At 35.7% G+C, this 16,424-nt stretch overlaps 3 protein-coding genes across 5 annotated transcripts in view; 1 reads left to right on the top strand and 2 right to left on the bottom strand.

Annotated features, from left to right (window-relative positions):
- The first annotated feature begins 298 nt into the window (after positions 1-298).
- On the top strand, positions 299-3,894 carry Ada (adenosine deaminase-like protein). Of its 2 annotated transcripts, none has more exons than XM_077413607.1 (7): positions 299-552; positions 662-789; positions 874-1,065; positions 1,151-1,388; positions 2,045-2,180; positions 2,273-2,373; positions 3,539-3,894. In XM_077413607.1, exons 1-7 carry the CDS (start codon positions 514-516, stop codon positions 3,557-3,559), a joined length of 855 nt encoding a protein of 284 aa, XP_077269733.1. In that variant the 5' UTR covers positions 299-513; the 3' UTR covers positions 3,560-3,894. The 2 variants fall into 2 exon arrangements, with proteins under 2 accessions (XP_077269733.1, XP_077269732.1); XM_077413606.1 differs by having other exon boundaries at positions 2,440-3,894.
- Positions 3,564-5,649, bottom strand: LOC143901388 (uncharacterized; the record flags this gene model as incomplete). Its single annotated transcript, XM_077413656.1, has 3 exons — positions 5,552-5,649; positions 3,941-5,381; positions 3,564-3,755 (listed from the first exon to the last, which is right to left on the bottom strand). Coding segments are annotated over exons 1-3 (1,731 nt in total), but the record flags the coding sequence as incomplete, so codon positions are not given.
- A 571-nt stretch (positions 5,650-6,220) lies between these two features.
- Positions 6,221-16,424, bottom strand: part of Inr-2 (insulin-like receptor-like) — a 55,171-nt gene continuing 44,967 nt past the window's right edge. For both annotated transcript variants that reach the window (XM_077413595.1, XM_077413596.1), the window contains exons 9-12: positions 15,842-16,377; positions 15,266-15,758; positions 14,944-15,188; positions 6,221-14,855 (exon numbers count right to left, since the gene is read on the bottom strand). In XM_077413595.1, coding sequence (XP_077269721.1) covers positions 14,201-14,855; positions 14,944-15,188; positions 15,266-15,758; positions 15,842-16,377 — 1,929 coding nt within the window. In that variant the 3' untranslated portion in view covers positions 6,221-14,200. The remainder of the gene's footprint in view (positions 14,856-14,943; positions 15,189-15,265; positions 15,759-15,841; positions 16,378-16,424) is intronic.

The raw sequence follows: 16,424 nt of genomic DNA, 5'->3' as shown, positions 1-16,424 counted from the left end.
TTCATTGCAATTTTTATTAATATGCTTATCTTTTCAGCTTATCTATTGAATACAAGCATTTTAATCAATAAATACCGTTAAAAATTAATATTTTATAATTCTCCGTTCCGCTTTTCCGCTCAAAATATGCTCCATGTAATATAAGGCATTCAAAACAGACGGAACGGATCGACGGAACTAGTAAATTTTGTCTTCCGCGCTTCCGCGTTTCCGCGTTTCCGCGCTCCATGTAATGGCACCCCAAGAGAAGCGCATGACTCTACTCTCCCCCATGAATGAATGAGTCAATCACGTGATTTCTGTCATTCGCGCTCAATGGTAACTCCATCTATCTATCAAACAACTCGTGATTCGTGAGCGCGTGAACAACTCGAAAACGTAAGCACAGTGGTAAACGTAAACGAAGTGGCAAACACAGTTTTGATTGCATTTACAACGGGAATATTCGTTTTATAGAACTGAAAAGTGTAATAATTATTTTATAAAGTTAAGACTTATATTGAATGAGATAAAATGGACATGCAGGAGTTTTGCCGAAAGTTACCCAAAGTGGTACGTTTTTGTGTTCCTCGCCTAAAGAGTGACGTTTATTGTAGAAAATAAATACTTTTATTTTATATTTTAATCTACTAAACAGTGAATTCTTTCTTTGATCGATTAGGAACTTCATGCACATTTAAACGGTTCGTTAAGTGTGAGTACGTTGCAAAAATTATGTAAAATGCATCGCTCAGGCATTGCTTCCGATCAAGCTTGTATGGATACTACTAATTTCTCATCTTTAAGCGAGTACGTAGGCAGTATTTTCCTACAAAACCCTATCGAGGTCGTAAATTGTTCAATAAAGAATACTATGTAATATTTATTTTTCAGATGTTTTAAAATGTTTGACATAGCGCATGCACTGACAATTACACCACAGGCCCTATTTGTTGCTACTTGTGACGTGATAAAAGAGTTTCACGAGGACAATGTGATTTATTTAGAATTGAGAAGCACACCTCGTGCTGTAAATGATTTAATGACAAAAACAGAGTACCTTGAAGCTATAATAAAAGCTATGGAGTAAGTAACTCGATAACGTCTGTACGTATATTTTTTAATTTTTTCTCGAGGTAATTAGGAAATGATATTTGATATGTGTATACAGAGCATCCAAATCTGAGTTTCCACAAATTCTTGTAAAACTACTAGTGTCAATTAATCGAAAACAAGGTTACGAATCTGCAGAAGAAAATATAAATCTTGCTATACAGTTTATAGAGAAATATCCAGGATATGTTGTGGGTATTGATCTTAGTGGCGATCCAACAGCAGGCGATTCATTTTTAGAGTTATTAGAAAAGTCCAGGAAAGTCGGCCTTAGAATTACGGCTCATTGTGCTGAGGTAAATTATCTTTTGGATAAGATCAACTATCTCTATACATATACAGGATGTCCTATTTTAAATGACGATCTCAAGTGTTTCTTGAAAAATACATTTTAAAGAAAAATGTTTTAGATAAAAGTTGGAGGATTTAAAGGGAATCAATAGACGGTCTTATTAGATTATGAGTCTGGGACTCGTTGCCTGGGCTCATTAGTAGGGCCTAAGTCAAGTTTTGTAAATAAAACCTCTATTTTTTATTGTATTACCTTTCTACTAATTAATTTGAACAACTTTTGTCTAAAACATTTTTTTATTTACCTAATACTTTTTGAGATATTTTTTCAAGGAGAACTTGGTAACTTTTCCAATATTTAGCTTAGGATCTCGATAATTGTTTGTTGGAGGGAAAAGTGGTACAGGACTTTTTGATTTGATTTGATCTCAAGAATATGCTGTTGCAATAGTACTCCAACTTCTTTAAATATTTGTGTATACATGAAAGCTCCAAGGAGATGTATAAGGAGATAAGATTGGCCCCCTTTAAACCCTTCAATTTTCATCTAAAATATTTTCATTTTTAAAATTCAAATCTTTAAAATTGTTTTGTTCAAAAGATATTCAAGGTTGTCATTTAAAATGGGACACCCTGTACAATATAATATGTATAAATACAGGTGCCAAATGAAGTGGAAACGAACGATATTTTAAAATTTAAACCTGATCGATTGGGACATTGTACTTGCATTCATCCTAGTTTACAAGGTTCTCAACAATTGTTTAATATGTTATTGGAATCCAAAATTCCTGTTGGTAAGAAATCTTTGATAATTTCTTTTCAAAAACAGATATTTTGGTGAACGTTAATATATAATAAGTATTATTTTACTTTTCTTATAATCTAGAATTATGCTTGACATCAAACATTAAATGTAAAACAGTATCGTCTTATATGTATCATCAATTTAAATATCTGTACAAAGCTGGACATCCTATAACAATTGGAGTAAGTATGAAAAATAACATATATTGTTAAAAATTCACTAACAAATAAAATAATTGTTTTTTTTAGACTGACGATAAAGGTGTTTTTAACACGTGCTTATCAAAGGAATTAGAGATACTAAATTCTGTTTTTAATATTGGGAGAAAACAGCTTAAAGAATTGTCTATATTATCTGTACAATATAGTTTTGCAAGTACAGAGGAAAAGAAAAGTTTAACAACAATTATCGAAAATTTTGATTAATGAATAAAGTAGCTTGCGATCAGATGGACAGACATTAGTGATTAAAGGTGCGTTCCACTTATCGCTCGCAACGCTCGTGGAATTATTTTATCCTTGTTGTTTGTCAAATGTTAAACAAGGACGAAATGATGCTCGCGAGCGTTGTGAACGCAAGTAAGTGGAACGCAGCCTTATTATTTCCCGAAAAATTAAAAAAATTTTAGCACCAATTTTAAGAAAATCGGTTCATTAATAAATGAGTAGTTCGCGATCGGAAGAATTGGAAAAAGTTTAGCACCGGTTTCAAGAAAATTGATCCATTGATAAAAAATTAAATCTATAAGATCCCCGAAAAATTAGAAAAATTTTAGTATATACCAGCAGAAATATCACACTGAAAAACTATCGGAAAATATTGCATTATTTATCATCAAATTTTGTGCCAAAATATATAAGAATAATTATTAAATATATATACAGAAAAAGAGAGGAGAGAAGAAATATCTTGATGTGTGTCCCGATTTCTTTTAAGGTTTTGTAGAAATCAGCGTAAAATAGCGTGCATAAATAATTAGCGATAAAGAATAGAGTTTATCTATCTTTGTTAAGAATTTATATCATTTATTTAGGCTATAATTAAATCGGCTCGCAATCTCGGAATATTTCGTAATGAATGGCATTACATTCTATTATAGCTATAATCTTTTTTTAATTACAAATATGTGCATTATTCTGCTTTCTTTAATATCTATATTTCTTTACATAAATCTATCCCTACATATTCGTATTATTAGTCTTTTGCTATTATGGCCTTAGTTTAGAAGTATCGTTTGTGCATAATTTTATTTTGTACGATATATTTGTCCTGAAGATTGTAAAATAAAGATAAATCTATGTTATCTTACATCTCTCTCTCGACAAAAACTTCAAATTTTTGCATTAGGACCAGCTAGTACACGTTTGATCCTCTTGAATCTGGCTAAAGCGCTACCAGGCTCACTCTGCAATCCACCGAAGGCCTCTTTGTACTCTTTTTCTAAACGTGGACTTAATTCCTGCGAACTTCCAGTAAGAAGCACCAAAGAATCGGAGTGTTCCGCTGTAGGACTCTGTTCTTCCTCGTTATTCTCGTCTTCATCAACGGGCAAAGATACTTGGAGCTGCGACAGTTTTTTTTGTCACTTATTTTTATACATTTATATTTATATTAATGTATAAATATGTAATTTATATTAATGTATAAAAGCAATTTCTGCAATTTATTTTACGCAATATATCAATTAATTTTTAATAATCACACGATAATGGACGGTTTTAATCCGTTTTCCACTAATTTAAGCCTTACCATTTTGTTGTCCGTACGGAGATAAGAACTCGAATCGGGGTTCGTGAATAATTCATTTTTGGGTCCAACGGTTGTCCGGTCGGATGGCAACGTGTAGCCTCTCGATTGTCTCTTCTTTGCCCGATGCTGATCGTTGTTCACCAAGAAAATTTGCCTAACGCGCTCGCGTTTCTTTTTGAAAAGCCCTTTCGAAGGAATTAGCTCAGAAGACTTATCGCGATTAGTCACGAATCGTTTCTTCAGATTTTCATTCTCCTTCGAAGTATTCGACTTGCCGATCTCGCTAGATCGATGTTGCCGCTTTTTATGCAGTTCTCTCCTCAAAGATCGCTTTTTCTCGTTTCGCTGGGAAGAACCAGCCGTGTCATCGACGATCTCGCGGATGGATCTTTTGGCTACAATCTGGCGCTTCTCGATCAGTTTATCCTTGAAATTCTGCCTCTCCTCATCCTCGTGCTCCTGATCTTGCAACTCGTCGAATCGGGCATTGTTGTCCTCGATGTCTCTTATTTGTTGCTGCACCTCGATATTTCGTTGAATCTCCTCCTTAAGCGAATCGATCTTCCGTTGAATCTCCTCCTCCACGCGTTTCTCGTATTCCACATTTGATTCGTCTTTCTTGGGCAAAGTAACTTTGCTCGTTGGTTCTTGAATCTTGGAGGAATCGCTCAACCTTGAGATCGGGTCCTTCGACCCGAAACCTTTGATCTTGGACGCGTCCTTGGGCGCTGACGCTTCGTTAAAACCTTTCAACAATTCGATACGACACGAGACGTCGCGTGAGTTAGGATCCTTTGCCGCGATCTTCGACTCTTCTAACTTTACTGGATCGTCCGGACTTGACTCGGACGTATCGAGCATTTCTGAAATTTCCGCTTGGTCTCTCTTCACCCGAGCATCCTTTTCTTTTTTCTCGACTTCAGCCATCGAGTCTTGCACCGCAGCTATATCTTCCGATATTCCCGGCGAGTCGTCTTCTTCTATTTCCTCGTAATCCTCCGGGCCGCTTAGGGCACCACGTTTCGCGATGTCTTTCGCCTCGTAATCATCATACAAACTCGATCTCTCGTCCTGATCGGTATATCTGTCGCCGTTTATGTCACGGGGTAAACGCAGGAGATTACTCATTTCCTCGTTTTTATCACGTGCCGTTGCCTCTTCATCCGCTTCTTCCGGTTCTTCACTCGAACGTCGTGAGTTAAGGTATCTGGACACATCGTCACGATCTCCTTCAACGTTAGATGAATGGAGATCGACGGAGATCACGGAATCCGCGGCTTTCCTCGAAACTTTACGCTTTTCTTTCGTATTGTCTCGATAGGTATTGCCCTCTTCAGAATCATCATCCCCTTTCTCTTCATGTTCCGAGTTTATTTGTTTTGCATAACTAGGATCTCCTTTAGATTGCGATGTTTTAGCAACGGAAATCTCCCGTTTAGTTCTAGAAATATATAATCTTTCAAGTAAAATATCGATGTAAAATATAAAAGAATATTTTATATGCGGAGAATAAAAGCGTAACAAGTGACAAGTAGAAAGTGTAAAATCTCATTAAATCCACAACAGACGGGTAATGCAGAGCAGCCTAAGAAAATCGCGTACTGTCAATACCTGTGAGTATTATTGACGATTTTCGCGTGACAAATCAACGATTGTAATATCACGAGCAAGATGAAGACGCAGATGCAATCGTATAATCGATTTTTCATACTGCGGCGTGAAAATTCTCGCGGTACTTACATCGCGAAAGCGTGTCTCGACGTTGCAATCACATTAACATGGAATTAAGAAGAAATTGAGTTATGTGTTCTCGCGAGTTGTCAAATCGAACCGCTATGAAACCGCTGAAGGGATTTATTGTATCGAATAATCGAATGCGATTATTTACGATTACGTTATCTTCTTGTGTTTCATCTTTTACCAATAATTTTGCATGATTTGCATTTACTTGAAGTAGCACGTTTTTCAATAATTATGACGATTTGCCATTATAAATATTGTAAGTTTTGGACATTACTTTAATCAAAAGTTTGAATAAGCCGACGAGTTGAGAGACCCTTATAGATTAATTATCATGCCGTTCAAAGCAACGGACTTTAAGAACGCATGCATGCATGAGTCATGAGATTCACTAAAATTAAGGGCTTGAGCAGAATAGCTGACTTATAATTTCAAGACAATGTGTGAAATATATACGTATAAAAAACTTTGAGTGGACCATTTGGGACATGCGATATATGTTAATAACACGAATTTTTCAACTGCGTAACAGGCGTTCAATGTTTTTCCTTCACAAAAAGATTTTTTATTAAAAAACTGGTATTTGGTAAATAAAGTTTGTTTCTTCCTCTGCGTACAGCGCGTATCATATAGTCAATAATAGTAAATACAATTTTTAATGTAAAGATAATCGGATATATCTAAATTTGTCAAGCATTTCCCCGGGCGCGGGCACATCAATACCTTCGAGGGGATGCCGCGACAAGGAGGGGGAAGAGACAGTTAAAGATATACAGTGACAGAGTGACATACGAGAAATTGTCGCCCCTCCATAGCGCGGTCCTATACTCTTATAATGATGTTACAAATTAAATGTTTACATCTACGACTATCCGCAGCAATGGCTGTGCCTGGTAACCATCGGCTCTCGTTACCAAGGCCGAGGTGACTTCGGTTCTCGTGCTCTTCGTCCGCACGAATGTTCCATCATCATTTTACATCCCCCGTACGCACGTTCGTGCGGCGCTAAAAGACGTGACTTAAAAAAGATAAACAGAAAATTATCCTTAATCTAGAAAGAAATGATGCCTTGCTAATTTGTTAGTGCGCTAAAACACCCAATTATCTGCTACGCTATCGTCGTCGCACCGTACAGCGAGGAATCATTTAAATTTCCGTGTAATGCGTTTGATGACGTTACATGGCGACGCGCAAAATTACAAGTATACAAGCGATTATGCACGACACGTCGTATTATCGTAGAATAATGAAGGATTTAAAGAAGACGCGAATCACGCGAGACGAGAATCCAATTCCGATGACATTACTGATGTTGCGCGCTCATGCTTCATTCATAATGTATCTTTTTTTTTTCCTCGTAGGTTTATCTTTCATCGTGGCAGTGGCGTTTGCTTCAAGTTCAAAAAGGAAAATATACACTAACGTTTGTGCATCACTCAAAAGAATCTCTATACAAATGGTTTGCCCTCGTAATATGCATGGTATTCAAGCGTATTCCTCCATACAGCGCACGGGTTGCTTACACACATTTTCAAAGTGGTATGGTAAATCCGCGCCTCTTGGAAACTCTGTTAAAATCGACCTATGTCACTTTACATTAAATAATATTAATTATAGATATATATTAATCGATCTGTATTTCAAAACCGGCAACTGAACAACACTTGATCGTGAAACGATAAGTATATCCGCGTATCGTGGTCGCAGCATCACGCACGCGATTATTACAAGACATTAGGCTAATCTTTGATTCGGTATCCCTTTACTGCCCTTTTACAAGGACGTAATTATTTTATTTATACGCGTTAACATTGCATCAGAGGTGAATAAATCCATCTAACGACTATAATAATTAACAGAAGGACACAAGCGTACATCAGCTCCATTATAGAGATCGATGTTAACGATAAAATATTCTTCGGCATTAAACCTGTGGAAAACGAGTATTTCGTTTCTTCGTTTTTTCTTTTTTTTTTACATTCGCGCTTTTTTTTATTGAGAAGCTTTGCATACGAACGCATACGCGTCTTGTCGACTAATATATGTGCATTAACTTTATTTAAAACATACTTTTATAAACATACTTCCGTTCATCATTCATCCGCACTTTACAGTCCAACATCGCATAACACTCTCGCCGTATAATTCGTTCGCATACTTGCGTGCTTTAGCCAAAAATCGATTGAAGCACAAGCATTTGCAGGCTGAATCCGCAAAGCAGGCTGTTGCGCAAAGCATCGTCGAGAAGCGGAGATAAAAAAAAAGGAACGTTCCGAATTTGTATACATATATATACAATCTTTGCACATCTGTATCACAACTGATCGCAAATTGTGGTCTGGACAATTTTGCCTGTATTGCGTTTGCAAATTAACAGTTTGAGCATTATATAGCGTGTGACCATTCATCTTCGATAATTTGAGTAAGGTAACGATAATATTGTCGTTTAAATAAACACAAAATATTCTGTGTAAAATTGTTAAAAATAAATATCTGTGATATATACTATCCTAATACTGCTTGAACACAATGAACAATTGAAGTGTACCTACGCACACTTATTTGAATAAGCGCGCATGTTCTGTGAGTGATAGTTCTACGATAGGCACAGAAAACATATAATTAAATGATGAAAAAATTTCTCATATTTTCTCAGAAAATTTTTAAGAATTGAGACTTGTGAAAAATTCTGAAAAAATGCAAAATTTGCCAGATACCTACTTTCAGAAATAATTGGATGAGGATTTTCGGAATATTTCAGTATTCATATGTATAAAAATTTCTGATAAATAACATATATTTTCTCATATTTATTCAGATTTCTACAAAGATGTGTTGGCGGGAAAAATCTGAAGTATTTCATTATATTATTTTGTCTGAGTTTTTCTGAAAAACGTTCCAATTCGTATTCGTAAAAAAGCCTGAAGAATTCTAAACATTCTAAGAAAGTCTGAAAATTTTTATAGAAATTCTGATTAATAATATAAAAAATTCTGAGACATTTTTCCACCAGAGACAGTATATATATATATATATATATATATATATACACACACACACACACACGTGTGTGTGTGTGTGTATACACCAGCTGTCGTGTAATATACGATCTAATAAAAATAATAGTATTCATGTGTTCATACAATAGGAACGATTGGACATGTTAAAAAGCACGTATAACTTTGATAAAAAATAAACTGATTTTTGAAGTGGCGTCTTCTTTGAAATATCTAAATCTATAAAAAGAACATATAAAAGATTGCAATTATCCTGGATAACTCCGCAACGCGGTCCTACTATTTGTTGCTAGTTTTAAACGTATCTTTACTCTTTTTTTTTTTAATGAAACTAACGTGATCTTTGTTGAAAACTTATTATATAGAAAGTAAAATCGTACTATATAAAATCTATGACAAAAATCAGACTATAAAATAGAACAAAATGTTTCGTGTGAATTCAGTTAAAATAAAAGGACTCTGTTGTATTGTAATATAATATTGTAATGTTATTCATTTTACGGTATTACCTCATTGTCACGGAACTTGAGCAATCTAATATTGAGCAGTTATAGCAGTCGCGTAACTTATTTCGCAAAGTGAAAAAATAGTAAAGTGACACGAAGAATGGTAGTACATAAATATGGTTTGAAATTATATATTAGAATATATTGATGTAACGCTATGAGATATACACGATATTGTATCAGAGATCTCGTCTATTATTTGTATAAATATAGCAATGATAAGAATTGTGAACAGAATTGCGCGAACGGTGTTTAAGATTAAAAGAATAATCTGAATAAAAACAGCATGTGGGTGTAAAATCTTTGCTGTCACAATAAGAAACCTCATAATGAGGGCTTTTTTTACTGTGCAAGATTCTTTTATTAGATATATACCGTAAAAATTTATTCGTAAGAAAAGAATTGTGTACAACAGAATATTGAGTTGCAAAACGTGGACCAAAATATCCCCTAATGTAAAAAAAAAATCAATGCGTCTCCCGAATTCTATCGTGAGGTATCGATGTAACAAGTTTCGAAATACGAAGGGCATGATTATGTCGGATGCGAAAGGAATCGAGTCGCCGTGTAATGCTCATATATATTTGCAACAGGTGCGTTAAATATCAACTAATCGATAGCGTCTCAAAATTGCGTCTGCGCTCGTTTACACAGAATAAATACAAATAAATTAACAGATCGAGATAGAGTAATCCTATGTCAGGGTTTCTCGACGTCGAGGATGATTAGAGTTATGTGCTTCAGTCTAAGATCAGCGGAGGACTTGATTATTCGCGCGACGCAGGGGCTTTCGCGCCTCGCTTTTTTTTTTTAACGATAAAGTAAATGCCGTTTCTCTGTCTCGTGCCCGATACTCCACGATTCTTTTCCAACATTGATACAGATGTACATTGATCTATCGGCACGTGGCCGACACCCTCAAATCTTTGTAATTTACGTATAACGTTTAAACAGATCACACGCTTGTCAAATCAATCGATACGCGCGTCAACACAGGCACACACTTTTATATAGTTACACGATTTCCAGACATGATTACGTGCTACCTTAAAATCTGCAAGTTACTTTCTAATATATTACAGAGCTATTAAACTATAGGCCTAAATTTTAGCGATCGCGCGCCGTTCTTATAATACGGAGACTCGCGGCCATATAGGAAACATTTCGTGTTAATCTTACGATACTTATTTCGTATATAGTACATGTACATGGTCTAAGCGTTAACTGCGTTTGTCTGTTATTATACTAGATACAATACGAGCGAGGCTTATTATTACGATACATCGGCCGATAATTAATCCGTCGTTAGTCGTGTTCCTTCTCTGCTTAACTCCGGGAATTTAACGCGCACCTGGATTTTTACCACCTTTCGTTCCAAAACGCGCATTTTTGCGCGTCAAAGCATTCCGCTTAAAAAAAAAGTTTAAGTTGAAAGGAAGAAACGGATTATGTATAATATATGTCTATGTTAAACGAAATCGTCAGAGTTGCGAAGGACAAAAAAGGTTCGCCGTGATCCAAGGCTCTATGTACGCTATATCCCGATAAAATTCGATTATTTCGTCAAGTTCAGAATACGTTCGCAATCAGAGATAACAGCATTCCGATAAATAAATGCCTCATCGCTTAGCTTGGCACGTTAGAAGTGAACAAAATTTCCAAGCGTGTAAAAAAAAAGAGTATGATAATCGTGTGATTGTTAGTCTGGAATCGCTAAAAACGATGGAGAAGAAAAGGAGTTGAATAGCGGATACTTCTTAAAAAAAAATAGTGGTGACACAGAAATTGAGCTTTTTACGCGTGTTATCTAATTACATTTTTTCATCTTATGTCTGTACACAAGCTGTGACGCTGCGTTTCTTTTTTTACATCCAATGTATTTCTACAAAATGTTGGGAATAGACATTTGCTATTAGGTCACTGGTATTTTACACGTTGATATATAGGGTATCCTGAGACTGAAACGTTACTCTTTTTTAATAAAAAATGCTTTGATAAATTCAGGATCTGTTTTTGAATGGTTAGTTCCAAAAAAACTTGAAAAAATTTCGCGCGAGCTACATTTAAATATAATAAATAATAAAATACAATTTTAATGCCTAAAAAATAGCGTGTATACATGTATTATATAATTATACTCTTTTATTTCGAATTGCACTATAAAATAATAATTTTATTTATATATATTATTAAATATTATGTGTGTGTATATGTAAATGACAAGAAAAAACCTTGTGTGTTTTATTTTAACAAAGATCTGATTTTTGTGTAACCATTTAATAAATTGGATACGAAATATTGAAAGTTAAATGATTCCAACGAGGAATATTCATCTAAATAGCATCGACAAAAGATTAATATCACACGCAATTTCATCAAGAAATCTGTGAAAAATTGTACATTGATTTCAGATACCCCATATATTGTTTTACCGCATTTGCTCTGAGCAATCATCGAATCAAAGTGGCATGGGTCGTATGCGCGCGACGTTGTAGGAACGAAACAACCGTGGATCGCACTAATAAATCTCGTAGTGGACTAAATACCCCTTCAAACGTATGCGCAGTGTAAGAACAAACGAAATAAATCATCAAAAGGAGGGTGTGTCTGCGGATATGGAACAGTCTGGAACTTCTACCATTTTGTCTTGCATCTTTAACTTACTGAGAGATTACGGATGTATAGTGGGATTAGCTAATCAGTCTTGTGTTAGAGGCTCGTTATGTCTAGACTCAACTGCATTACGTTGCGTTGCTCGTACAATAACTCTTTCCTCATTTCATTAGGATTCATCCAATATTATTTATCTCGCGACTGTAACGATTACACGGGTTCAACCTTTTCTCGTCCGTCGTCAATCTTGTTTCTCACTGGGCTCTAAGACAGTCTACGTTCTCTCGTCTCTACTCAAAAGCATGGTGTATGCCTCTGAATTTCATAGTTTATTTCGTGGAGCAACGCAGAAACGATAAGAGCGATATCTTACGCCGCGGACTGTTGTAGCCGTTTACGGTGTATAAATACTGTGGATGATCCTATTGCACGATATGGAGACTATAAATTCATGACTGTAGATTGCACGGTGAATCTTTGCGGAATATGTCAACTTTCAGTCGAAAAGTGGTATTGGTTCGCAATGAGAAATATGCTGTATCTTCCTCGTTGAAAGATATTACAAGAGGCATATTGTAGGAGGCAAAATGCGATTTCATGTGCCAGCTCCACGAAATAGTACAGTTACGTACATAGCATATAGCCTATGTCAATATGTACAAGGTATGTCAGGAAAATTTCAGAAGCACAATAGCAACATAAAAGAAATTTTGACAGAATTACTTATTGCTCATTTCATATAAATATCTGACGCATCAGATTCAACAAAGTTCACATTCGGAACGTCGAATTTCTTTTACATATTATTGTGATCGTTAATTTGTTCAGCCCTGAAACTTTTCAAACATACATATATCTTTGTTTCGTTTTGTTTTTTGGATCTCTATATTTGCGAGATTGTCTATAACGAGAAACGAGGATAAGGCGCCGTTAAAATTAATATGTACTTTTATAATATTTGATCGTGTCAGAATTTTGAAATTAAAATATAATATTAATATTAAATTTAAAGATTAGACACTAATTGTTTTCATTTAAGATTTCATCATAATTACAATATAAAAAGATTAAAATAAAAGCTATGAACTTTTTGCAAATTATATCGCAAATGCTCATTAATTGTACGGTCGCTACTGAAAAAAGCCTTTCAATTTAAAAAAAAAAAAAGGATCCTTACTCCCTAATTCTCCTACTGTGTATCGAACAATTGGTGGATTCATAACTCTTAGATTAACTGATACAATAAAATCAAAAATATTAAAACAATAGTAGAAAACATAAATATAATAGAACTTTATAAATTAGAGGAACGCGATATATTTGCTAAGTCCATACACTTATTCTGAATCACCCCCTCTACACACATACTTTCCAACATATCTATATCACTATACGAGTTCAAAGCTTAAAATCATGCAAAGTGGCGACTAGGCGTAATTCACAAAATTTATAAAAGGTGGTCTTTTTGCTGTGAACAAAATGTCGTACCAACGCGGTAGTCGACCTAATTGCCACTTTGGTGTACTATATTTACTATAAACTCGGGGGAAAAAATAAACCAATGCTATACAATATAGTTACAGCGCAAAAAGCGTATCTTGCGACTGAAAACGAAACGGAAAGTCTATGATATAAATAATAAACCTGCTTAATTCCTCGATACACGCTTACACGCTAGATAATTAATAGGGAGAGAAGTTACTACATGCTTGTCAGTAGATACCCAGTAAGCAAGAAACACCAAGAAACATTTTATCTACATTACAGCAACGTTTTAACATTAACGCAATGTAGTTGAAATGTTTCTTGACGTTTCTTGCTTTGCCTACTAGGTAATGTGCATTGCCGATGGACAACCGCCATGCTTCAGCGGTTCAATTTCAAGATTTTTTACTTAAATCGCAACTGTCTATAATAACTCCACAATAACGGCGTCTTTAGTATAAAGTAAACTCTCCATATTAACATATACTACAGCGACAACTTCAAAAAGACAGTATCTGATATAAATATATTCGCTGCTCGTTTCCAACATGCATCGCAGCGCAACAAATATATAATTAGCTGTACACGCGTAGCAATATTAATTACATTTAGAGAGACGGAATTAAGACATGGTAACACCCGTATAAGGAAACTCCATTTGTTTGTTAGGACCTGTACTCTTAGTTAGACGTCTAGACGTTTAAAATATAGACTTATGAGTATAACTCGTATGTTAGCTAGAACACACTGACATCCCTTTCATATACAGAAAACACTGCTCAATGTAATCCTTTCAAAACGATAATCCAATACGCTCATAAATTTGGCACAGACACTGCCTTTTTGTTGGAATACTCATATCCAATTCACTCCAAGTGATAAAATTTCGTACAGCGAAGCTACGTAGCCGTATTACCGATGTAACCGTTATTCAATGTTTCCGATTTGTTCATATAGTCGCCTGTGTGCTTGTTGTTTTCCGTTTTGTCACCATTGATCTGAATATCCATAACGTCCACCGATGGAAATTCTACATGTAAAGAAGTAATCTCCTTTTTGTCGATGCCTGACATGATTTCAGGACTTCTATTTTCGTAATCGGGATCGTCCCGAAACGTAGACGGATTTGGGCTATCGAGAAAATTTCGCTTAACTAAGCTTTGTGGACTTCCAGGCTTCCCTAGAGAACCTTGACTTACGTTACTGCGGGAAGTACTTTTCTTATATATAAAAGGCGAGCTTCTGACTGATTTAAGGCTGCCGTCTACAAAAGGCGAGTTTAACGTGTCCTTACTAGATACGAGCGAGTCTCCAGAGATACCAAATTCATCGAATCCAGCTTTGGGTACTTTTGTAGAATTCATGTCATGGAAATTGGAAATAGCTTTTGAGGTTTCGCCATATGAATCTGCTCCATATCGTGGACTTAAGTTATTTTTAATACTGCAAGGCTCAAAACTTGCAAAATCACCAAAGTCTTGACGTAGTGGTGAATCTTCTTCTCCCTCCATTTCTTCCTCCCGCAAATCTTGTAGAGCAACCATTTCTAGATCTCTGTTTAAATTAAATTATAAAATTACACACATTTAATCATTCAAATGTGCAAATTATTATATTAATTGATATAAGATTATATACTTACTGGTCATTTTGTGGTGAATGCGAATTATTTTGATTTCGAGCTTCGATTCCTTCCGGGCTATGATAAAAGCTAACATTCTCAAAATCTTCTATACTAACTTCTTGCACTAACAGCGTCTCGATGTCTATAAAGGTAGGTCTTCTCGTGGCTCTATGATTCCAGGTACGTCTCATTAAATTATACAGTGAGTCGGGACAATTTTCCGGTCGTTCCATAACTCCTCCTTCAATTACATAACGCAATACCTAAAAAACATACAACAATTTAGAGAAACGTATAACGTAATAACCGAAGGCGATTTTGTTGCAGAATTTGTATTCACCTGATCATTTGACAAGCCTTGATATGGTTGTGAAGCTAGCGTTACCATTTCCCATAGAACAACTCCGTAACTCCAAACGTCAGAAAAACTGGTAAACACACCGTCTTTCAAACTTTCTGGTGCCATCCATCTGACTGGTAGCAGCCCCTTGGAGCCTTTTCGATAGTAATCAGTTTCATATATGTCTCTTGTCATGCCAAAGTCGCCGATCTTTACAGTAAGATCTTCGGCTACCATACAATTGCGAGCAGCCAAATCTCTGTGAACAAATTTCTTCGCGGAGAGATAAGACATGCCGTCCGCAATTTCGACTGCCATTTGCAAGATATCTCTCAATGTCGGAGGATATTTGGAGTTCTCGCATACGTCCGGTCGATGACTTCTCAAATACGTCTTCAAATCGCCATTCACCATCAGTTCCATAACTACCAATGTGGGTTGACCTTGTGACACTACGCCCAGTAGTCTGACAACGTGATGAGTGTCAAAGGCCCTTCAACGAGAAAATTATAATAAGTTAGAATTCAGATAGAAAGATATAATATTACTAGAGAGGAAGTAATTAATTTCTCTTACTTCATGACGGACGCTTCGTTAAGGAACTCTATCCGTTCACGGTCGGTTGCGTTTTCATTTACAGTTTTCACGGCGCACCGCACTTCCGGTTTGCCTTTTACGACATCCTTGGCCAATCCTTCGTATACCATGCCAAAAGAACCATTCCCTAATTCTCGTAATAATTGAATGTTCTTTCTGGACACCTCCCACTCGTCCGGTACGTAACTCGTGCTCACATATTCTGGATTCACTGTCGCGATAAGCCTCATACTGGGCACATTTCGCATTGATCTTTTTTTAAATATGTACAATATTGTCAAAAAACTGAATATTATGATAAAGCCCAATATCGACCAGAAGAAAATCCAAAATGTACTGAACGTGCCATATTCCGGTATATAAAAATATTTTACTTCGGTATATGCGCCATTTCCAGCTAAGCTCGTAGCTCGTACTTTTACGGAATAATTTCCAGTAGAAAGTTCCTTCAAGACATACGAGTTGCCCATATTGGCAAAATCGCGTCTTGTAATGCATACCACCGTTGCTTTTATCTGTACAATGTAGAAAAAGCTTATATATTACAACAATATATACAAGA

Source organism: Temnothorax americanus, unplaced genomic scaffold, assembly GCF_048541705.1.
Source record: "Temnothorax americanus isolate GAGA-0224 unplaced genomic scaffold, ASM4854170v1 Scaffold33, whole genome shotgun sequence".
In the NCBI taxonomy this organism is placed as follows: Eukaryota; Metazoa; Arthropoda; class Insecta; order Hymenoptera; family Formicidae; genus Temnothorax; species Temnothorax americanus.
This window is presented reverse-complemented; position numbering and strand designations above follow the sequence as displayed.

Coding starts and splice junctions, on each gene's coding strand:
- Ada (XM_077413606.1), top strand. CDS start 514: ATGGACATGCAGGAGTTTTGCCGAAAGTTACCCAAAGTG. Junction 790..873: donor AATTTCTCATCTTTAAGCGA/GTACGTAGGCAG, acceptor TTTATTTTTCAG/ATGTTTTAAAATGTTTGACA. Junction 2,181..2,272: donor GGAATCCAAAATTCCTGTTG/GTAAGAAATCTT, acceptor CTTATAATCTAG/AATTATGCTTGACATCAAAC.